Raw genomic sequence first — 25,705 nt, 5'->3', positions numbered from 1 at the left:
CAAAAGTGATGTAATCTGCATGACAGACAAAATAAATGTATTTTAATTATACTTCATTTTCCAATAAACTATATGTCTACTTTTTCAGAAGTATATTTAGAATTTACATGCACACTTTAAAGCCTCAGTAATGGATACTTTCACAAGCAAGAACATTTCATAGTTGTTGAGGTTTTTTTCTTAGTAGTTCTAGCGTGGGATCTTTTGGCAAAAGTTTGAGACGAGTGTAATAGCATGCCCTCCTAGGTGTGTCTTCACATCTGGAATGCTTTTATCAACCAGAAGTGTGAGTACATCTTCCTAAATACCTGCTTAGTCCTCAAAGTAGCTTAGACATCCAGAATCATCTTGCTTAATACTTTGGTTTATAATTTTGTAGAAGTTCAACATATAAAACAGAATTCATGTTTGAAAAACTAAATTTTTTATTTCACATTGGTGGTTATTGGTTGGCAATTATTTGCTTACATTTATATTGTTTTCCAGGAACTTCAGGGCCCGGGATACACCTCAAATACTTCTGTGAAATCTCGCCTTATACAGTCATCAAATAATGTCTGTTCCCATTCTAATGTCCCATCTTCCCAGTCTACAACCAGCTTCCTGTCTCATGTAAGTAACTAGTCCTATAATCCAGTATAAGAATGATGTATTATGTAAGTAATTTTAAATTGGGAAGAATTTCATTAAAAATAATAAATCTATGGTTATGCCATTTTCAGTTGCTAGACTTCAAGTGTTATATTTATGCATTTTTCCTATGACTCCAACAAAGATTAAATTAATCAAAATGTTTTCTTTACCATTTGGTGTTTTCTGTGGGGAAAACAAGCATGGAATATTCAGTAGGAGTAATGTAGACAGTAATTACTTAAGTAAATTATTTAATACGCTAACATTCAATTCTTTGGTTATTTCCATCACAGGCATTTTAGAATTACCAAGCAAACATTGAAATTACTAAAATAAATATCACTTAAAATGCCAATAGCAAGTTGGTGGTATATTTAATACTTTACCAAGATGAAAATTATGTGCTATGTGTTGTTTCTTCATGAACTTTATGTGAACTTATTTATAATTATAAAAAATTTTATTAATCATGAAACATTTTTATTCCTTTAGTTAAAATGTTAGAGATTTTAGAAATTTTTTAGTTTAAACTTTCATGCTTTGAGAGTTCGGGAAAAAAATATGTGCCGTGTAAAGTTCAGGCTTTGTCTCCTTATAAGATAGATATTTATGGAACCAATAATCCCCTTCAACTAATATTCAAGTTCCAACTCTAAAGAAATGAGAATTATTTCATAAATTACACATGAAAGTCAATTTCATTAGTTAAAAGTCCTATCTTTATGTATGACAACACTATCAGCAGTAATTACTAGTTATTTTCCCCGTACTATTTAAATGAAAATTATGTACATCAGACTAAAACTTGAAATGGACTCCTCATACCTCCCATATAAATACAGCTTTTAATGTTCATGAAACTAGAATAAGGTTTTTAAAAAGAATGGTCATATCTTCTTAATCTTTGTATCCTCAGAAGTATGAAGAAGAAAACTGTTGCATACAGGAGGCACACAAAAACCATTTATTGCTAAAAAACCTTTACTGTGTAGAATTTTTTTCTGCACTTTGATATTCTTTAATTTTATTTCTGTTGCTTTTATTTCTCTTTAGTAGGTTATCAATTTCTCTACTGGTTTTTAAAAACGGTTAATCAGTGACAGTTTTTTAAAAGAGCATTATAAAGTTCAGTGAAAGAGTAGAATACAAAATTTTAGACTTTATGTAAAACATAATCTCAGTTGTGTTAAAAAAAGAACAAACGAGGCATATAAAATTCAAAAAGAAATACACCAAACTATTAACAGTAGTTAATTCGAGAATATGGGTGAATTTTTCCCCTTTTTTGATATTTTTTTATTTTCCAGATGTCCTATAGTGAATTTATTCATCCATTAGACAAATATTTATTGAATGCATATTTTATGCTAACATCTGTTGGTACTTAAGACACATCAGTAAACAAAGCAAAGAATGAACTTATATTACTTTTATTGTATAAAATTATATAATCATTTTTAAGAGGAGAAATTAATTGTAAAAAGCATTCTTGATCTATTTGAAAATATTGTTCATTTTGCTGTTAGAATTATTTTAAAACTTAATAGACTGATGACTAGTACTTTTTAAGAGATGGATGAGATATTTTATAATCAAGTACAGTCTATAAAAGCAGCTAGGCAAAATCTACAATCTGGCCTTTGGGTAATGAAAAGTCATGGAATTTCAGCTAATCTAGACCTGTTGTTAGAGATGAAAAAACCAAGACATAATATATTTAACTACCTTGCCCAAGGTCCCACAAAGTAGTTGGAGACACATCTGGAACTAGAAGTTTTGGATCTCATGACTCATGGTTGAATGTTATTTGTTGTTTGTTTGCTTGGTGGGGTCATTTTGAGGAAGGGGTTAAATTCTATTTTTATCACAGATTTAAAGGTCAAATGATTTTATAATGCTAAAAATGAAAAGCAGCAGTCTCCTGCCCTTCCTTTGCCTGTCTCCAAGTTTCATTCTCCAGAGAGAACCATGTTCTAATTCTAATAATATTACTATTAATTTATATTATAGAATATTCTATTATTTGTTGTTTGATAGTTTATTTTTCAGTACACACATCTTAAGTACTTGAATGAAGTGTCACAGAGTTAACATACCCATTTACACACTATTCAGATCAAGAAATAGAATATTCCCAGCACCCCCAAAGTTTCATTATGCCTTCTCTATCACTATTCCCTTCTTTTTCCCCAGAGATAACCTTGACCTGACTTTTAACCCAACGGATTAGAACAGATTTTGCTGTTTTTAATTCTATTAATGAATTATACAATATATTTTCTCTCATGTTTGACTTTTATAGTTTAATACTTTTGAGATTCACTCACATTTTTTGTAAATAGCTATGGATTATTCAGTGTTTTTGCTCTGTAGTATTCCATTTTATAAACAATAACACAATTTCTTCATCCATTCTACTTTGGATGGATATTTGGATGGTTTGCACTGTGAAGTTATTATGAATAATTCTGTTATGAAAATTCTTGTACCTGTCTTTTGGTACACATTCCTATTCGGTATATATCTAGAATTGAAATCATTTAGATGGTAGGGTATGCATGTGTTCAACTTCACTAGATGCTACCAAACAGTATTCTAAAGTAGTTGTACAGTTTGCACTATACCGGCAATGTATGAATTTGCTCCACACCCTAGCCAAGGCTTATGGCATTACTAATATTTTATACTTGTTCAGTCAGCTATGGAGAGAGCTATGTTGAAATCTCCCACTTTAATTGTAGATTTGTCTTTTTCTTCTTGTAATTTTGTAACTTCTAGCTTTATTTATTTTGGTGCTATGTTATTAAATTAATTCAAATTTTGAATTATTTTGTGTTCCTGAAATGAATCTTTTATTATTAAGAAATGTGCTCCTCCTCTTTTTGCCTTAAAAATCTACTTTGTTGGTTCATTTCAACATCACCTTTCTTTGATTAGTGTTTGCATAGTTTTTTCCCTATCTTTTAAAATTACAGCCATTTTGGTATTTTTATATTTAAGGTATGTCTCATAAGCAGGATATAATTGTTTTGTTTTATCTGAATTATAAGTCTTTAAAACTACCATTTTGCAATCTGCTTTCTATTTGTCTCAGCTATCCTCTTCCTTTCTCTGTTCTTTCTTGCTGGCTTTTCATTTGAGGGATTTTTAAATAAACTTTTAAATTTTGGAGTAATTTTAGATTTACAGAAAAGTTGAAAAGCTAGAAGAGTTCTTATATACCCTTTACCCAGTTTCCCCTAAAGTGAACACCCTATATAATCATGGTGTATCTGTTAAAACTAATATTGGTATGTTAATATTAATTGTAATGTCCTGTTTCTGTTCCCGGATCCAATCCAGGATGCCACTTTCCATTAGTTGTTTGAATATTTTTTTATAATTGCATTTGCCCCCTCTGTTAATTTGGTTACATTCTTTTACTATTTTTGTGGTGGTTACTCTATATAGAGTTTAAAACATGCATCCTTGACGTGTTAAAATCTAATACACATTTTTGCTATCATCCTTTCCCATGCAGTTCAAGGACCTTGATACACTTTAGTTCTATTTAACTCTTTTCCAACTTATTTGCTATTGTTGTTGTATATTTTAATTCTATGTATATTGTTAAGCCCACAAGAGATTATTATAGTTTTATACAGTCAGTATGAATTTAGTGTCACCCACATATTTATACTTTTTATTGCTTTTCATTATTCCCCACATTTCCAAACTTCGCATTTCAGATGCCAGAAGAATACCCAACAGAGACTTCTTTAGTGCAGTTTTCTGGTTATGGATTCTTTCAGTTTTTTGTTTGTTTGTTTGTTCATTCTACATTTTGGTCTATCTTACATTTATTTCTGAAATAAAATTCTACTTTAGATATTTTTTCCTTTTGAAGATATTCTATTGTCTTTAACTTTCCTTTATTTCTGTTGGTAAGTCAGTTGTAAGTCTTGCTTTTGCTCCTTTGGAGATAATTTTTTCTCTAGTTGCTTTTAAGGTTTTCTTCTTGTTTTGGTCTATAGAAGTTTAACTACGATGTACCTAGTTGTAGTCTTCTTTGTATTTGTCTTTTTTGGGATCCACTTGCCTTCTTAGGTCTGTGGATCAATATCTCTCATAGATTTTGGAAAATGTTCATCCCTTGCTTTCTCAAGTTTTTCTTCCACCCCATTATCTCTGTTCTTTCTGAGACTCCAGTAGTACATAGTCATATTTTTTCGCCATGCCTTAAAGTCTCTGTGCTCTTTTCTGTGCTTTCTGTCCTTCTGTCTTTTTGTAGTTAGGTGGTATATTTTTTTCTGACCTATTTTCAAAATCACTAATTCTTCACTTAAATCCAATCTGTTAAACCCATCAAGTTCTTAATTTTATAAATTGTAGTTTTCAATACTAGGTTTTCCATTGGATTCTTTTTTTTTTTTTTTTTGGTTCCTATTCTTTACAGAAATTTTCAATCTTGTCCTTTTACTATTAAGTAATATTATTTTTTGAATTGCCATATGATAAGTCCATTATCTGAATCCCCTATAGGCCTGTGACCATTGTTTCTCTTGGGTTTTGTTGTCTGGTTTCTTTGCTTCCTTTTTTATAATTGAGTTCTGTACATTGTCTATGAAGAATTACAGAGATAATTTTGGTTTCTAGATGATGTTTTCTTTTCCCTCTGCAGAGGATTTACAGTTTCTTCTGTCTTAATAGCTAAGCTAAGTGCACTAGCAATCTCACATCACCTTACTTCATTCAGGGATTGAGATGATTCAGAGCTGAATGTCAGCCCCTATGAAGATGGTCTATTTCTAATTCACCCTTCCTCTTACAATGTAGCCTTCAGGCTTTTATCTCAAAGCCTGAGGTTTGCCAATTATCCTCCACCTCTTTGATATTGTTCCAATTTTTATCTCTCTACCTTCTTGAGTCTGCCAAAAGCTCATCTCAGCTTCTCATCCTCTCAGCAACTTCATTTAGAATTGGTGAATGCTTTTACGGAAATGTGGCCACAAATGTTGGCCTCACATCTCCGGGTTTTCCTTTTATCCAGACTGGCCCCACATTTCTTCACAGCCTTGGTAGCTCTCTACTGCTGTCACACAGACTTTTATAAAAATATTTTGTACACTTTGCTAGTGATTCTCAACAGGAGGAATGGTCTGCCATTACTGGAGAAAGAAATCTGCTGCTGCTACTCCTCATTTATACAATTTTAGACAGTTTCTATGAACTGTAGAATATGAAAATTTTGGTTTCTTCTCACATCTCACACATAAATGCACACATATACAAATTTCTTTTCCCTATATAATCATATCATAAATTTCAGTTAAATCATATTGAGTGTTCATGCTATTATGACTACGTAAATGTTGTTCCCTAGCTGAGCCATGCGGTGAACTGTGATTACATTTCTTTTTTGCACTTAGATTTAATAATTGTTTTGTTTTTTCTTTGCTTGGTTTTCTAAATATCTAGAACTGATTATCCCTCAAACTTTTCTGAAAAAAAATGTTAAAGTCCTTGTTCTAGTTTGCTAATGCTGCTGGAATGCAAAACACCAGAAATGCATTGGCTTTTATAAAAGGGGGTTTATTTGGTTACACAGTTACAGTCTTAAGGCCATAAAGTGTCCGAGGTAATGCATCAACAATTGGATACCTTCACTGGGAGATGGCCAATGGCATCCGGAAAACCTCTGTTAGCTGGGAAGGCACGTGGCCGGCATCTGCTCCAAGTTCTGGTTTCAAAATGGCTTTCTCCCAGGATATTCCTCTCTTGGCTTCAGCTCCTCAAAAATGTCACTCTTAGTTGCTCTTCGGGCTTTTTTGTCCTCTCTTAGCTTCTGTGAAACAAAAGTCTGCTTTCAACTGCCATCTTTAAACTGTCTCTCATCTGCAGCTACTCTCTCAGCTTCTGTGCAGTCTTCAAAGTGTCCCTCTTGGCTGTAGCTCTTCTTCAAAATGTCACTCTCAGCTGCACTGAGTTCCTTCTGTTTGCCAGCTCATTTATATGGCTCCAGTGATTTAATTTAGACCCACTCTGAATGGGTGGGTTAACAACTCCATGGAAATTATCCAATCAGAGTCATCATCCATAGTTGGGTGGGGCACATCTCCACCAAAAGCCTTAAAGAATTACAGTCTAATCAACACTGATACGTCTGCCCACACAAGATCACATCAAAGATAATGGGGTTTGGGGGCACATAATACATTCAAACCGGCACAGTCCTCTTAGTATGTGTAGACTAATCAGATAATTTATCAGTACCTTGATTTTGTTTTTACATATTTCTACATTCATGTATTACATAGTATACATGTATTTTAGAGTCTTCCATCTTCCTGTTCCAGTCTGAACTGGATGTCCTCCAGGCTTCTTGGATTTTCCCCTCCTCCAACTCCTTTATTTTTAAATCTATGTTATATCCTGTTTTGTAGGTTTAATTCCCTTTCTTAGTTTCTGTGCTGGTTTGAATGTATTATGTCCCCCAGAAAAGGCCATATTCTTTGATGTAGTCTTGTGGGACGGACATATTGGTGGGATTAGGTTCAAACGTTTCGATTAGGGTGTTTCCGTGGAGTCAGTTTTTTGTTCTTTAAGTCTTTTTATATAGCTTTCTTTTCTTTCATGGATGCAATTACTTCTCTTTTCTGTGTAAGGATATTAACTTCAGTTTTGTTTTGTTTTTTTAATAATTTCTCTGCCACCTAATGAGTGATGCTTCTTCAAATTCCTTTTTCCTTTTCTTTCTTTCCTTTCCTTTTCTTTTTCTTTTTTTTTTTTTATGTCTCCTGTTAGACTTTTCTCCAACATTTTGGTGACATTTGATTGTCCATTCATATTTAAGATTAAAAAAGCAATTAAAAGCCCTGTGTAGGAGGGCGGGGCAAGACGGCAGACTGGTGAGCTGTATGTTTTAGTTACTCCTCCAGGAAAGTAGGTAGAAAGCCAGGAACTGCGTGGACTGGACACCACAGAGCAATCTGTGTTTGGGCATACTTCATACAACACTCATGAAAATGTGGAACTGCTGAGATCAGCGAAATCTGTAAGTTTTTGCGGCCAGGGGACCCGCGCCCCTCCCTGCCAGGCTCAGTCCCGGGGGAGGAGGGGCTGTCAGCTCCGGGAAGGAGAAGGGAGAACTGCAGTGGCAGCCCTTATCGGAAACTCATTCTACTGATTCAAATTCCAACCATAGATAGACTGAGACCAGACACCAGAGAATCTGAGAGCAGCCAGCCCAGCAGAGAGGAGACAGGCATAGAAAAAAAACAACACGAAAAACTCCAAAATAAAAGCAGAGGATTTTTGGAGTTCTGGTGAACATAGAAAGGGGAAGGGCCCTGAGGCACATATGCAAATCCCGAAGAAAAGCTGATCTCTCTGCCCTGTGGACCTTTCCTTAATGGCCCTGGTTGCTTGGTCTCTTAGCATTTCAATAACCCATTAGATCTCTGAGGAGGGCCCGTTTTTGTTTTTTTGTTTTTTTGTTTTTTTTTGTTTTGTTTTGTTTTGTTTTTTTAATCCTTTTTTCTTTTTCTAAAACAATTACTCTAAGAAGCCCAATACAGAAAGCTTCAAAGACTTGCTATTTGGGCAGGTCAAGTCAAGAGCAGAACTAGGAGAGCTCTGAGACAAAACGCAATAATCCAGTGGCTCAGAAAATTCACTAAACACCACAACTTCCCAAGAAAAGGGGGGTGTCCACTCAAAGCCATCATCCTGGTGGACAGGAAACACTGCTGCCCATCACCAGCCCCATAGCCCAGAAGTGCCCCAGACAACCCAGTGTGACGGAAGTGCTTCAAATAACAGGCACACACCACAAAACTGGGCGTGGACATTAGCCTTCCCTGCAACCTCAGCTGATTGTCCCAGAGTTGGGAAGGTAGAGCAGTGTGAATTAACAAAGCCCCATTCAGCCATCATTTCAGCAGACTGGGAGCCTCCCTACACAGCCCAGCAGCCCAGAACTGCCCTGGGGGGACGGCACTCACCTGTGACATAGCACAGTCATCCCTCAACAGAGGACCCGGGGTGCACGGCCTGGAAGAGGGGCCCACTTGCAAGTCTCAGGAGCCATACGCCAATACCAAGGACTTGTGGGTCAGTGGCAGAGACAAACTGTGGCAGGACTGAACTGAAGGATTAGACTATTGCAGCAGCTTTAAAAATCTAGGATCACCAGGGAGATTTGATTGTTAGAGCCACCCCCCCCCCTCCCTGACTGCCCAGAAACACGCCCCATATACAGGGCAGGCAACACCAACTACACACGCAAGCTTGGTACACCAATTGGACCCCACAAGACTCACTCCCCCACTCACCAAAAAGGCTAAGCAGGGGAGAACTGGCTTGTGGAGAACAGGTGGCTCGTGGATGCCACCTGCTGGTTAGTTAGAGAAAGTGTACTCCACGAAGCTGTAGATCTGATAAATTAGAGATAAGGACTTCAGTTGGTCTACAAATCCTAAAAGAACCCTATCAAGTTCAGCAAATGCCACGAGGCCAAAAACAACAGAAAATTACAAAGCATATGAAAAAACGAGACGATATGGATAACCCAAGCCCAAGCACCCAAATCAAAAGACCAGAAGAGACACAGCACCTAGAGCAGCTACTCAAAGAACTAAAGATGAACAATGAGACCATAGTACGGGAGATAAAGGAAATCAAGAAGACCCTAGAAGAGCATAAAGAAGACATTGCAAGACTAAATAAAAAAATGGATGATCTTATGGAAATTAAAGAAACTGTTGACCAAATTAAAAAGATTCTGGACACTCATAGTACAAGACTAGAGGAAGTTGAACAACGAATCAGTGACCTGGAAGATGACAGAATGGAAAATGAAAGCATAAAAGAAAGAATGGGGAAAAAATTGAAAAAATCGAAATGGACCTCAGGGATATGATAGATAATATGAAACGTCCAAATATAAGACTCATTGGTGTCCCAGAAGGGGAAGAAAAGGGTAAAGGTCTAGGAAGAGTATTCAAAGAAATTGTTGGGGAAAACTTCCCAAATCTTCTAAACAACATAAATACACAAATCATAAATGCTCAGCGAACTCCAAATAGAATAAATCCAAAAAAACCCACTCCGAGACATATACTGATCACACTGTCAAACATAGAAGAGAAGGAGCAAGTTCTGAAAGCAGCAAGAGAAAAGCAATTCACCACATACAAAGGAAACAGCATAAGACTAAGTAGTGACTACACAGCAGCCACCATGGAGGCGAGAAGGCAGTGGCACGATATATTTAAAATTCTGAGTGAGAGGAATTTCCAGCCAAGAATACTTTATCCAGCAAAGCTCTCCTTCAAATTTGAGGGAGAGCTTAAATTTTTCACAGACAAAGAAATGCTGAGAGAATTTGCTAACAAGAGACCTGCCCTACTGGAGATACTAAAGGGAGCCCTACAGACAGAGAAACAAAGACAGGACAGAGAGACTTGGAGAAAGGTTCAGTACTAAAGAGATTCGGTATGGGTACAATAAAGGATATTAATAAAGAGAGGGAAAAATATGGCAAACATAATCCAAAGGATAAGATGGCCGATTCAAGAAATGCCTTCACGGTTTTAACGTTGAATGTAAATGGATTAAACTCCCCAATTAAAAGATATAGATTCGCAGAATGGATCAAAAAAAATGAACCATCAGTATGTTGCATACAAGAGACTCATCTTAGACACAGGGACACAAAGAAACTGAAAGTGAAAGGATGGAAAAAAATATTTCATGCAAGCTACAGCCAAAAGAAAGCAGGTGTAGCAATATTAATCTCAGATAAAATAGACTTCAAATGCAGGGATGTTTTGAGAGACAAAGAAGGACACTACGTACTAATAAAAGGGGCAATTCAGCAAGAAGAAATAATAATCGTAAATGTCTATGCACCCAACCAAGGGGCCACAAAATACATGAGAGAAACACTGGCAAAACTAAAGGAAGGAATTGATGTTTCCACAATAATTGTGGGAGACTTCAACACATCACTCTCTCCTATAGATAGATCAACCAGACAGAAGACCAATAAGGAAATTGAAAACCTAAACAATCTGATAAATGAATTAGATTTAACAGACATATACAGGACATTACATCCCAAATCACCAGGATACACATACTTTTCTAGTGCTCATGGAACTTTCTCCAGAATAGATCATATGCTGGGACATAAAACAAGCCCCAATAAATTTAAAAAGATTGAAATTATTCAAAGCACATTCTCTGACCACAATGGAATACAATTAGAAGTCAATAATCATCAGAGACTTAGAAAATTCACAAATACCTGGAGGTTAAACAACACACTCCTAAACAATCAGTGGGTTAAAGAAGAAATAGCAAGAGAAATTGCTAAATATATAGAGACGAATGAAAATGACAACACAACATACCAAAACCTATGGGATGCAGCAAAAGCAGTGCTAAGGGGGAAATTTATAGCACTAAACGCATATATTAAAAAGGAAGAAAGAGCCAAAATCAAAGAACTAATGGATCAACTGAAGAAGCTAGAAAATGAACAGCAAACCAATCCTAAACCAAGTAGAAGAAAAGAAATAACAAGGATTAAAGCAAAAATAAATGACATAGAGAACAAAAAAACAATAGAGAGGATAAATATCACCAAAAGTTGGTTCTTTGAGAAGATCAACAAGATTGACAAGCCCCTAGCTAGACTGACAAAATCAAAAAGAGAGAAGACCCATATAAACAAAATAATGAATGAAAAAGGTGACATAACTGCAGATCCTGAAGAAATTAAAAAAATTATAAGAGGATACTATGAACAACTGTATGGCAACAAACTGGATAATGTAGAGGAAATGGACAATTTCCTGGAAACATATGAACAACCTAGACTGACCAGAGAAGAAATAGAAGACCTCAACCAACCCATCACAAGGAAAGAGATCCAATCAGTCATCAAAAATCTTCCCACAAATAAATGCCCAGGGCCAGATGGCTTCACAGGGGAATTCTACCAAACTTTCCAGAAAGAACTGACACCAATCTTACGCAAACTCTTTCAAAACATTCAAGAAAATGGAACACTACCTAACTCATTTTATGAAGCTAACATCAATCTAATACCAAAACCAGGCAAAGATGTTACAAAAAAGGAAAACTACCGGCCAATCTCCCTAATGAATATAGATGCAAAAATCCTCAACAAAATACTTGCAAATCGAATCCAAAGACACATTAAAAAAATCATACACCATGACCAAGTGGGGTTTATTCCAGGCATGCAAGGATGGTTCAACATAAGAAAATCAATCAGTGTATTACAACACATTAACAAGTCAAAAGGGAAAAATCAATTGATCATCTCAATAGATGCTGAAAAAGCATTTGACAAAATCCAACATCCCTTTTTGATAAAAACACTTCAAAAGGTAGGAATTGAAGGAAACTTCCTCAACATGATAAAGAGCATATATGAAAAACCCACAGCCAGCATAGTACTCAATGGAGAGAGACTGAAAGCCTTCCCTCTAAGATCAGAAACAAGACAAGGATGCCCGCTGTCACCACTGTTATTCAACATTGTGCTGGAAGTGCTAGCCAGGGCAATCCGGCAAGACAAAGAAATAAAAGGCATCCAAATTGGAAAAGAAGAAGTAAAACTGTCATTGTTTGCAGATGATATGATCTTATATCTAGAAAACCCTGAGAAATCGACGATACACCTACTAGAGCTAATAAACAAATTTAGCAAAGTAGCGGGATACAAGATTAATGCACATAAGTCAGTAATGTTTCTATATGCTAGAAATGAACAAACTGAAGAGACACTCAAGAAAAAGATACCATTTTCAATAGCAACTAAAAAAACCAAGTACCTAGGAATAAACTTAACCAAAGATGTAAAAGACCTATACAAAGAAAACTACATAACTCTACTAAAAGAAATAGAAGGGGACCTTAAAAGATGGAAAAATATTCCATGTTCATGGATAGGAAGGCTAAATGTCATTAAGATGTCAATTCTACCCAAACTCATCTACAGATTCAATGCAATCCCAATCAAAATTCCAACAACCTACTTTGCAGACTTGGAAAAGCTAGTTATCAAATTTATTTGGAAAGGGAAGATGCCTCGAATTGCTAAAGACACTCTAAAAAGAAAAACGAAGTGGGAGGACTTACACTCCCTGACTTTGAAGCTTATTATAAAGCCACAGTTGCCAAAACAGCATGGTACTGGCACAAAGATAGACATATAGATCAATGGAATCGAATTGAGAATACGGAGACAGACCCTCAGATCTATGGCTGACTGATCTTTGATAAGGCCCCCAAAGTCACTGAACTGAGCCATAATGGTCTTTTCAACAAATGGGGCTGGGAGAGTTGGATATCCATATCCAAAAGAATGAAAGAGGACCCCTACCTCACCCCCTACACAAAAATTAACTCAAAATGGACCAAAGATCTCAATATAAAAGAAAGTACCATAAAACTCCTAGAAGATAATGTAGGAAAACATCTTCAAGACCTTGTATTAGGCGGCCACTTCCTAGACTTTACACCCAAAGCACAAGCAACAAAAGAGAAAATAGATAAATGGGAACTCCTCAAGCTTAGAAGTTTCTGCACCTCAAAGGAATTTCTCAAAAAGGTAAAGAGGCAGCCAACTCAATGGGAAAAAATTTTTGGAAACCATGTATCTGACAAAAGACTGATATCTTGCATATACAAAGAAATCCTACAACTCAATGACAATAGTACAGACAGCCCAATTATAAAATCGGCAAAAGATATGAAAAGACAGTTCTCTGAAGAGGAAATACAAATGGCCAAGAAACACATGAAAAAATGTTCAGCTTCACTAGCTATTAGAGAGATGCAAATTAAGACCACAATGAGATACCATCTAACACCGGTTAGAATGGCTGCCATTAAACAAACAGGAAACTACAAATGCTGGAGGGGATGTGGAGAAATTGGAACTCTTATTCATTGTTGGTGGGACTGTATAATGGTTCAGCCACTCTGGAAGTCAGTCTGGCAGTTCCTTAGAAAACTAGATATAGAGCTACCATTCGATCCAGCGATTGCACTTCTCGGTATATACCCGGAAGATCGGAAAGCAGTGACACGAACAGATATCTGCACGCCAGTGTTCATAGCAGCACTATTCACAATTGCCAAGAGATGGAAACAACCCAAATGTCCTTCAACAGATGAGTGGATAAATAAAATGTGGTATATACACACGATGGAATACTACGCGGCAGTAAGAAGGAACGATCTGGTGAAACATATGACAACATGGATGAACCTTGAAGACATAATGCTGAGCGAAATAAGCCAGGCACAAAAAGAGAAAGATTATATGCTACCACTAATGTGAACTTTGAAAAATGTAAAACAAATGGTTTATAATGTAGAATGTAGGGGAACTAGCAGTAGAGAGCAATTAAGGAAGGGGGAACAATAATCCAAGAAGAACAGATAAGCTATTTAACGTTCTGGGGATGCCCAGAAATGACTATGGTCTGTTAATTTCTGATGGATGTAGTAGGAACAAGTTCACTGAAATGTTGCTATATTATGTAACTTTCTTGGGGTAAAGTAGGAACATGTTGGAAGTTAAGCAGTTATCTTAGGTTAGTTGTCTTTTTCTTACTCCCTTGCTATGGTCTCTTTGAAATGTTCTTTTATTGTATGTTTGTTTTCTTTTTAACTTTTTTTTTCATACAGTTGATTTGAAAAAAGAAGGGAAAGTTAAAAAAAAAAAAAAAGAAAAAAGAAAAAAGAAAAAAGACAAACAAGGAAAAAAAAAAAAAAAGATGTAGTGCCCCCTTGAGGAGCCTGTGGAGAATGCAGGGGTATTCGCCTACCCCACCTCCATGGTTGCTAACATGACCACAGACATAGGGGACTGGTGGTTTGATGGGTTGAGCCCTCTACCATAAGTTTTACCCTTGGGAAGACGGTTGCTGCAAAGGAGAGGCTAGGCCTCCCTGTATTTGTGCCTAAGAGTCTCCTCCTGAATGCCTCTTTGTTGCTCAGATGTGGCCCTCTCTCTCTGGCTAAGCCAACTTGAAAGGTGAAATCACTGCCCTCCCCCCTACGTGGGATCAGACACCCAGGGAAGTGAATCTCCCTGGCAACGTGGAATATGACTCCCGGGGAGGAATGTAGACCCGGCATCGTGGGATGGAGAACATCTTCTTGACCAAAAGGGGGATGTGAAAGGAAATCAAATAAGCTTCAGTGGCAGAGAGATTCCAAAACGAGCCGAGAGATCACTCTGGTGGGCACTCTTACGCACACTTTAGACAACTTTTTTAGGTTCTAAAGAATTGGGGTAGCTGGTGGTGGATACCTGAAACTATTAAACTACAACCCAGAACCCATGAATCTCGAAGACAGTTGTATAAAAATGTAGCTTATGAGGGGTGACAGTGGGATTGGGAATGCCATAAGGACCAAACTCCACTTTGTCTAGTTTATGGATGGATGTGTAGAAAAGTAGGGGAAGCAAACAAACAGACAAAGGTACCTAGTGTTCTTTTTTACTTCAATTGCTCTTTTTCACTCTAATTATTATTCTTGTTATTTTTGAGTGTGTGCTAATGAAGGTGTCAGGGATTGATTTAGGTGATGAATGTACAACTATGTAATGGTACTGTAAACAATCGAAAGTACAATTTGTTTTGTATGACTGCGTGGTATGTGAATATATCTCAATAAAATGATGATTAAAAAAAAAAAAAAAAAAGGTAAAGAGGCAGCCAACTCAATGGGAAAAAATTTTTGGAAACCATGTATCTGACAAAAGACTGATATCTTGCATATATAAAGAAATCCTACAACTCAATGACAATAGTACAGACAGCCCAATTATAAAATGGGCAAAAGATATAAAAAGACAGTTCTCTGAAGAGGAAATACAAATGGCCAAGAAACACATGAAACAATGTTCAGCTTCACTAGCTATTAGAGAGATGCAAATTAAGACCACAATGAGATACCATCTAACACCGGTTAGAATGGCTGCCATTAAACAAACAGGAAACTACAAATGCTGGAGGGGATGTGGAGAAATTGGAACTCTTATTCACTGTTGGTGGGACTGTATAATGGTTCAGCCACTCTGGAAGTCAGTCTGGCAGTTCCTTAGAAAACTAGATATAGAGTTACCATTTGACCCAGTGATTGCACTTCTCGGTATATACCCGGAAGATCGGAAAGCAGTGACACGGACAGATATCTGCACGCCAATGTTCATAGCAGCATTATTCACAATTGCCAAAAGATGGAAACAACCCAAATGTCCTTCAACAGATGAGTGGATAAATAAAATGTGGCATATACACACGATGGAATACTACACGGCAGTAAGAAAAAACGATCTCGTGAAACATATGACAACATGGATGAACCTTGAACACATAATGCTAAGCGAAATAAGCCAGGCACAAAAAGAGAAATATTATATGCTACCACTAATGTGAACTTTGAAAAATGTAAAACAAATGGTTTATAACGTAGAATGTAGGGGAACTAGCAATAGAGAGCAATTAAGGAAGGGGGAACAATAATCCAAGAAGAACAGATAAGCTATTTAACGTTCTGGGGATGCCCAGGAATGACTATGGTCTGTTAATTTCTGATGGATATAATAGGAGCAAGTTCACAGAAATGTTGCTATATTAGGTAACTTTCTTGGGGTAAAGTAGGAACGTGTTGGAAGTTAAGCAGTTATCTTAGGTTAGTTGTCTTTTTCTTACTCCCTTGTTATGGTCTCTTTAAAATGTTCTTTTATTGTATGTTTGTATTCTTTTTAACTTTTTTTTCATACAGTTGATTTAAAAAAGAAGGGAAAGTTAAAAAAAAAAAAAAAAAAGATGCAGTGCCCCCTTGAGGAGCCTGTGGAGAATGCAGGGGTATTCGCCTACCCCACCTCCATGGTTGCTAACATGACCACAGACATAGGGGACTGGTGGTTTGATGGGTTGAGCCCTCTACCACAGGTTTTACCCTTGGGAAGACAGTTGCTGCAAAGGAGAGGCTAGGCCTCCCTATGGTTGTGCCTAAGAGCCTCCTCCCGAATGCCTCTTTGTTGCTCAGATGTGGCCCTGTCTCTCTAGCTAAGCCAACTTGAAAGGTGAAATCACTGCCCTCCCCCCTACGTGGGATCAGACACCCAGGGGAGTGAATCTCCCTGGCAACATGGAATATAACTCCCAGGGAGGAATGTAGACCTGGCATCGTGGGACGGAGAACATCTTCTTGACCAAAAGGGGGATGTGAAAGGAAATGAAATAAGCTTCAGTGGCAGAGAGAATCCAAAAGGAGCCGAGAGGTCACTCTGGTGGGCACTCTTACACACACTTTAGACAACCCTTTTTAGGTTCTAAAGAATTGGGGTAGCTGGTGGTGGATACCTGAAACTATCAAACTACAACCCAGAACCCATGAATCTCGAAGACAGTTGTATAAAAATGTAGCTTATGAGGGGTGACAAGGGGATTGGGGGGGCCATAAGGACCACGCTCCACTTTGTCTAGTTTGTGGATGGATGGGTAGGAAGGTAGGGGAGGGAGACAGGCAGACGGAGGTACCCAGTGTTCTTTTTTGCTTCAATTGATCTTTTTCGCTCTGGTTATTGTTCTTGTTGTTCTTGTGTGTGTGCTGATGGGGGTGTCAGGGATTGATTTGGGTGATGGGTGTGCGGCTATGTGATGGTGCTGTGAACGATCGAAAGTGCGATTTGTTTTGTATGAGTGCGTGGTGTGTGGATGTATCTCAATAAAATGAAGATTAAAAAAAAAAAAAAAAAAAAAAAAAAGACATGGTGCTGGGCAAAATAAGCCAGGCACAAGGGGAGGGATGTTGTATGTTACCACTAGTGTGAATTCTGTGAAGGATGTACAATGTTTTGTACTGTAGAATGTAGGGGACCTAGAGATACCAATTGGTGGAGGGGGAATGATGGTCTAATAAGAACAGATAAACTATGGAGGGTAATCTCAATGTTGTGGGAATGCTCAGGAATGATTATGGTTTGTAAACTTTCTTGGATATAGTAAGATCATGTTGGAAGCAATAGAGTTATTTTAGGTTTTTTTTTTCTCTTATTCCTTTGTTTTCTTAGGGGTTGTTAATTTTCTTGGGGTATGGTAGGAACATGTTGGAAGCAATGTAGTTATTTTAGATTGTTTTTCTTACTCCTCTGTTTGGACATGGTTTATTAATTTTCTTGGGGTATGGTAGGAACATATTGGAAGCAAAGTAGTTATTTTAGGTTATTTGTTTTCCTTAATCCATTGCTTTGTTTTAAATGTTGTGGGGTTTTTTTGGTTGTTGTTCGCCTGTTTGTTTTTAATTTTTTGATAAACAAAAGTTAAAAAAAAAAAAAAAAAGCCCTGTGTAAGGTTCATAGGTTTTGTCACCTGTAGATGGTTAGGTATTGAGCTTGTTTTTCTTTTTATTGAGGACTCCCCCCCACACCCCAAATTTATCTGTAGTTCTTTGTTCTTAGGTCTGTCAGTTCTCCTAAAGAGGAATTCCCTTACTCAGGAGATTTGTAGGTATAAATACATCTGCCAATATTAGAGCTGCAGGGGAAGGATTCTGAGATAGCTATCTATGCAATTTCAATTAATATTCATGTTTTCAGTTCACAGCCTTACCCCTCCTATGCCAGGTATTCCTTTGGAGTCTCAAGTTATTTGGTTCACCCTCACCCAGAGAATCATATCCTGACTATGTGGGAAGAGAATCTGAGATTCTAACAGCTTTTCCTGTAGACTTTCAGCCATTTGTCCCATTTTGCTGCTCTGTCCCTTACCTTTGGCAATACAAGAGGCCTCCAGTTTGGAGCCTTTCTGGAATACTCTGATGCAGAACAGCTTGTTTTTTGTTGGCTAATTTCTGTGCAGGTACTTTGAAGTTCTAGCTTTCTTTGTTCTGATGAGTCAGTTACGAATGATCCATTTGTTTTATTTTTATTATACATCAGATATATATTTTGCTTATATATAAGATTCTATAGACATGTACTATAATTTATACTAATGATACTTAATGTTTGCCACTGAGGTACCCATGATGTAGGCAGGGTTCTTAGTAACACATTGTAACTTTTGCCTTCTTTCCTAACTGCCTTTTCATAAGCCCAATAGTGTATTTATTTCCATTTATTATCATCTTCTAAAAGGAATACAAATATAAGAGATGGATTTGGCCAGACATTCTCAAAATAGAAAATAGTCTGATTTAAATGGAATGAGCTCAAGCATTTATTTTTAGTTTTGCATTTATCTTCTATCTTTGGAAATATGATTGGTTGAGAAGCATGTCTCCCTAGATAATACATCATAACTTGTAAGTTTGCCTGTAATGGAGATGATTGAGCTGCCTTAGAGATTTAATTTAGGAGTAATATTGGAAACAAATCTAACATAAAAGGATTTCAAAGTCAAAATGTAATAGAAAACTGATAAATCACAAAATAAACTTCAAGCTTAAAAACAATAACAGTATAAGCTTATATTCTTCTCCTAAAACCAGAAGTTTACAAAAGTTTTACCTTATTTTTATTCCTAGAAATAACCTTAATGTGTACCCTAGGAACCAAAGGATTGGAGTAGAGGAAAGCAAGACCCTTTGATGGGCCCAGTAACTTCAGGAAGAGCTTACTTTTAGTTATTTCTTTGGCAGCCTGGCAAGAGTCATATGTAAACAGTGTTTTAGAATTGTTTCTAATTTCCTTAGAATTGTTTGTAATTTAAAAGTATATTTTGTCATGTTAAAAACAAAATAGCTTACATATAAATTAAACAGTAAGAATTTAAAATGAATTAATGAAAGTATTACAAGATGTGCAAATATTTAAAGGAAAGAGTGATTATTTTGACTAAACAAAACTTCTTGAATCACAAAACCACCATAAACAAAATTAAAAGGAAACCACAAACTACAAAAATAGTTCCAGTAGATAAAGAGCAAAGATAAGGTATTTGCTTCCCATGGATAAAATACAGGCCCTAGAGAAAAGGCCATCTTAAAAGGGACCCCTCTAAAATATTAAACTTCCCTACCTGGAGAATTCCTGATATTCTTGTGAGCATTGGGGATTACCAGTTTAGAAGGCTGAACCCTCAATCTTGAAGCCCTCGATTATGAAGCTCATAATGGCAAAGGAGAGGCTAAATCTGCTTATAATTGTGCCTAAGAGTCTCCCCCTGAGTACCTCTCTGTTGCTCAGATGTGGCCCACTCTCTCTATCTGAGCCAACTTGGCAGGTAAACTCACTGCCCTCCCTGCTACATGAGACCTGACTCCCAGGGGTGTAAATCTCCCTGGCAATGCAGGATATGACTCCCGGGGATGAACCTGGACCCAGCATCGTGGGATTGAGAATAGCTTCTTGACCAAAAGGGGGATGCGAAATGAAACAAAATAAAGTTTCAGTGGCTAGTGGCTAAGAGATTTCAAATGGAGTCGAGAGGTCACTCTGGTGGGCATTCTTATGCATTATATAGTTATCCCTTTTTAGGTTTTAGTGTATTGGAATAGCTAGAAATAAATACCTGAAACTATCAAATTCCAACCCAGTAGCCTTGACTCTTGAAGACAATTGTACAACTGTGTAGCTTACAAAGGGTGACAGTATGGTTGTGAAAACCTTGTGGATCACAGTCCCTTTATCCAGTGTATGGATGGATGAGTAGAAAAATGGGGACAAAAACTAAATGAAAAATAGGGTGGAATGGGGGGGATGATTTGGATGTTCTTTTTTACTTTTATTTTTTATTCTCATTCTGATTCTTTCTGGTGTGAGGAAAATGTTCAAAAATAGATTGGTTGATGAATGCACAACTATATGATGGTACTGTGAACAGTTGATTGTACACCATGGATGATTGTATGGTATATGAATACATCTCAATAAAACTGAATTTTAAACAAAAAAAAAGGAAACCACAAACTGGAAAAATATTTCCATTAGATAAAGGGCAAAGATAAGGTATATGTTTCCCATGGATAAAATACAGGCCCTAGAGAAAAGGTCATATTAAAAGGGACCCCACCAAAATATTGAATTTCCCAACTTGGGGAATTCCTGATATTCTTGTGTCCATTGGGGACTACCAGTTTAGAAGGCTGAGTCCTCAATCCTGGGGCTTGCCTTTATGAAGCTTGTTACTGTAAAAGAGAGGCTAAGCCTACAAATAATTTTTCCTGAGAGTCACCCCTAGGCAACCTCTTTTGTTGCTTAGATGGGGCTTCTCTGTGTAAGCCAACTTTCAGCAGGTGGACTTGCTGCCCACCCCCCTACATGGGACATGACTCCCAGGGGTGTAAATCTTCCTGACAACATGGGGCATGACTCCCAGGGATGAGCCTGGCCCTGGCATCATGGGATTGAGAAAGCCTTCTTGACCAAATTGGGGAAGAGAAATGAAAACACAGTTTAGCTTCAGTGGCTGAGAGATTTCAAGTGGAGTCAAGAGGTCATTTTGGAGGTTATTCTTATGCATTGTATAGATATCCCTTTTTAGTTTTTAGTGTATTAGAATAGCTAGAAAGAAATACCTGAAACTGTTGACTGCGATCCAGTAGGCTTGATCCTTGAAGAAGACTGTATAACTAAATAGCTTATGCAGTGTGACCATGTGATTGTGAAAACTTTTTGGCTCACACTCCCTTTATCCAGTATATGGACAGATGAGTAGAAAAATGGGGACAATAAGTAAATGAATAATGAGGGGGTGTGCCAGTTTGAAACTGTTATGTACCCCAGGAAAGGCCATGTTCTTTTAATCCAGTCTTGTGGGTGCAGACTTATTATGGGTGGGATCTTTTGATTAGGTTGTGTCCATGGATGTGACCCACCCAACTGTGAATGAGACCTTTTGACTAGATTATTTCCATAGAGATGTGACTATGCCCATTCAAGGTGGGTCTCAAGTGGTTTACTGGAGTCCTTAAGAGAGCTCAGGGGCTGACACAGGCCCAGACACTTGGAGATGCAGACAGAGAGATGTTTGGAGATGCTAAGCTAAGAGATGAAGCCCAGAGTTTTCCCCGGAGAAGCTAAGAGAGGACCCCCAGATGCTTAGAGAGAAATGCCCTGGCAGAACAAGCAAGGATGCACAGGAGCTAAGAGAGAGAAAGCTAAGAGAGACTGAGCCCAGAGACATTTTGGAGAAAGCCATTTTGAAGCACAACCTGGGAGCAAAGGACCAGCAGACACCAGCTACATGCCTTCCCAGTTGACAGGGGTGTTCTGGACATGATCGGCCTTTCTTCAGTGAAGGTATCCTCATGTTGATGCCTTAGTTTGGACACTTTTATGACCTTAGAACTGTAAATTTCTAACCTAATAAATCCCCTTTCTAAAAGCCAATCCATTTCTGATATTTAGCATAACAGCAGCTTTAGCAAAATAAAACAGGGGTTGTGGGGTTTGGGGTATTTTGGGTGTTCTTTTTTACCTTTATTTTCATTTTTATTCTTATTTTTTTTGGAGTAATGAAAATATTCAAAAATTGATTGTGATAGCTAGAAATAAATACCTGAAAATATCAAACTCCAACCCAGTAGCCTTGACTCTTGAAGATAATTGTACAAAAAATGTACCTTACAAGGGTGACTGTGATTGTGAAAACCTTATGGATTGCATTACCTTTATCTAGTGTTTGGATGGATGAGTAGAAAAATGGGGACAAAAACTAAATGAAAAATAGAGTGGGATGGGGGGTGATTTGGGTGTTCTTTTTCACTTTTATTCTTATTTTTATTCTTTCTGGTGTAAGGAAAACGTTCAAAAATAGATTGGGGCGATGAATGCATAACTATATGATGGTACTGTGAACAGTTGATTGTACACCATAAATGATTATATGATATGTGAATATATCTCAACAAAACTGAATTTAAAAAAAATGGATTGGGGTGATGAATGCACATCTATATGATGGTACTGTGAACAATTGTTTGTACACCATAAATGATTATATGGTATGTGAATATATCTCAATAAAACTGAATTTAATTAAGAAAAATTGATTGTGATGAATGCACAAACTATATGATACTGAACAGTTGATTATAACTTTGGATGATTGTATGGTATGTGAATATATCTCCATAAAATTGCATTAAAAAAAGGGACCTCACTAAAGAGGACCACCTGGAGGCCCAGTGTGACCTCCACAGAAGTGTAAACTACTGAGAATCCAAAGCTGGGGATAGGGGGTGGGGTAAGTTTACTTGCTCCTGAAGTCTCCAGACATTGGGACAGCGACCATTCAAGAAGGATCTTTTTTCTCCTTTCTTTTGCCTCTCTCTGCTTCCCCTTGTCCCCAGCCCAGGAGGGACCCAAAGCAGCAGCAAGGAAAGAGTGAGGCAAAAAAGGGAAAAGAAACTAACTCCCCTTCTTTGTCTAGAGCCTTCCAAGTCTGAAACAGTCCTCTCAGGTCATTCCATAGACTTATACATTGAGAGAAGATAGGAGGGAAACACATCAAAATGTTAACAATGCTTATCTTTTGGGAGGTGTATTTAAAAATTTTTTTGCAAATTAATATGTAATACTTTATAATCATATTTATATAATATATAGAATCAGAAAAAATTGATTTTTATAATGATCCTTTCTAATAATTGTCTATAAAATATTATTTATTAAGTAACTAATTCTTCAGAAATACGCTCTTGCATGGTATAATTTCATTTTAGGCCTTGGCCTGTATGAGAACTTTCTTTTATAATTTTTAAGTTGGGAATTCAAAATTTTATTCCGTTTTCATCAAAATGGATTCTGTCTTGATAAAAAATAATAGCTACCAATGATTTGATACTGACTATGGGTCATTCTCTTTATATACTTTCTTTCTAATTTTTGAAATAATCCAATGAGATAGATTGTATTGTCCCCATTTTAAAATAAGAAAACAGGCACTCAGAGAGGTAAAGTTGTCCAGGGTTCCCCAGCTAGTTGGCAGAGGAGCCAAAAATAGTATCCACATCTGTTTGATTCTAATTCCATGCTATTCCATGCTGCTCATGTTCCCAGATAATTTATGTGTTCTTTCTCCATCCCCGTCTATGTTTGTATGAAGGAAAGTTTTGGCCCTCACATTCAACTTTCATAGACTTGGTGCGCAGAATTGGATTAATCATGATTCTTGGTATATAACACACTCTCACTGTTGATCCCTACCTAGCTTTATTTGACTGTTTTGTGTTTTGTTTAGAGTAACAGTGAACACAACTGAACACACTGTCTGGCCCAACAACTAGAACATTACCAGTAATTTGCTTCTGTTCTCCCTATCCTATTCCTGCAAAAAGTAGCTCCTCCCCTATATTTTGGTTATAGTGTTAGCATATAAACAGATGTTCAATGTAAAAGTTCAACAGTAAAGAGCTGGATTTGTCCTTCACTCCTTCCTCAGTTCCACTGCCCTCCTCAAAGTTAACCATTGTTATCCTGCAGATCTTTGTGCTTTTACATTTATACATTATGTATATAAATGTTATGCATACACACATATATAGATGTTTAATATAAATGGAATTATACTATACTTACTGTTTTTGCAACTTGCTTTTTTTAAAAACTTAGTATTTCTTGGAAGTCTTTCTCCACACGATATCCCTATGGAGTCAAATTCCTTAAAGTTTATTGATATGTAAAAGCAGTGTTAGTGAGGGTATTACATTGTCTCCTTTGGTTCCACAACCTTCAAGGGACCTTTGCCACTGCCTTCACACTCCTCAGTTTGAATTAAATGTGTGTGCTACAGAGATAGTTCTTATATTTCAGCATGTAGCAAAATCCTTTACGTATAGCCAGTTATGCCTTGCCTTTAGTTAAAAAAAAATAATGTAGTTTGCATAAAAAGTAATTATACTTTTAAAATAATGGAACTAATACTTTATTTGAACACATAGTTATAGGAAAAAATGCTTAAGGGGTAGTTATAAAATTGACTAAGATGTTTTCAGGGTCTGTACTCTTTTTTGTTTATACTTTTAGCTGTTTAGTTTGCTCATTGGGCAAATATTTAATTTTCTGAGATTTAATTAGGACCTCTAGAACTCTTTGACCATTGCTGAATTACATGTTATCCTCTTCCTATTTCTTCACATGGTTCACTTGTACTAACCTTACTAGAAAAACTGAAGAGTGAAAAAGAATTATCTTCATTCCGGCTCTTGGTAGGTTCAATTCTAGAGCCATGCATTACTTTTATTTGAATGTCATTGTTGAAGGTATTGCATCAAAATACTATAGTAAATGCTTTCCCTATATTGCAGTTACACAGAGAAAGGTAAGATGTTGAATATGTTTCCCCCTTACAAGTTAAAAAAACTGCTATTTGGAAACAGAGAAGATATGTTTCTGACTCCCTCCATGTAACGTTTTCATGCAGCTTAAAAAAAAAAAATCTCTACTTATATTGATGGGAGCATGGTAGCTATAATGCAGAGTTAATCCTGATAACTTCTTATCAGTGGTTCTACCATGGTGCTAATACATTATACTTCAAGTCCTAGCACCTTTCTGGTGATCCTAGATCAGTAAATATGAAGCATATAAAATATTTCATGTTCTTATGCTTTGAATACTTACTATGTGCATATTTTGCACTTCTTATTTCTTATACTATCTTTGCAAAGTAAGAGTTATTTTCCTCATTTTTACAGATGAGGAGACTGAGACTCAAAGAAGCATTTCCCTTGTTATAGTGAAATTATCTGTTTGTGCATTTGTCTCCAATATAAAACTGTATGGTCTCCGCAGTCAGGTACCATGTTATATTCATCATTTTACTCAAGTTCCTAACACAGTGTCTGGCAATAATAAATGCTCAGTAAAGTTTGTTGGATTGTGAAAGGTGACTTGCCTTGGGTCACATAGCTAGGTAATAGCCATGATTCAGCAGACAGTGCTCTTTTTCACTACACACTGCCTCTCACATGAAGGAATAGGTCAGGAAATGGTACTAGCATTTGTATTAACATCTATCCAGTAGTCTTAAGGATTTGCACAGTACATTCTACTTATATATTAATCCTTGTTTAATGTTTCTAAATT

At 36.8% G+C, this 25,705-nt stretch overlaps 1 protein-coding gene across 9 annotated transcripts in view; it reads left to right on the top strand.

Annotated features, from left to right (window-relative positions):
* CCDC158 (coiled-coil domain containing 158) overlaps positions 1-25,705 on the top strand; it is a 142,958-nt gene that overhangs the window by 81,659 nt on the left and 35,594 nt on the right. For all 9 annotated transcript variants that reach the window (XM_037830024.1, XM_037830025.1, XM_037830031.1 and 6 more), the window contains one exon: positions 487-612. In XM_037830024.1, coding sequence (XP_037685952.1) covers positions 487-612 — 126 coding nt within the window. The remainder of the gene's footprint in view (positions 1-486; positions 613-25,705) is intronic.

The sequence above is a fragment of the Choloepus didactylus genome, chromosome 3 (assembly GCF_015220235.1).
Source record: "Choloepus didactylus isolate mChoDid1 chromosome 3, mChoDid1.pri, whole genome shotgun sequence".
In the NCBI taxonomy this organism is placed as follows: domain Eukaryota; kingdom Metazoa; phylum Chordata; class Mammalia; order Pilosa; family Megalonychidae; genus Choloepus; species Choloepus didactylus.
This window is presented reverse-complemented; position numbering and strand designations above follow the sequence as displayed.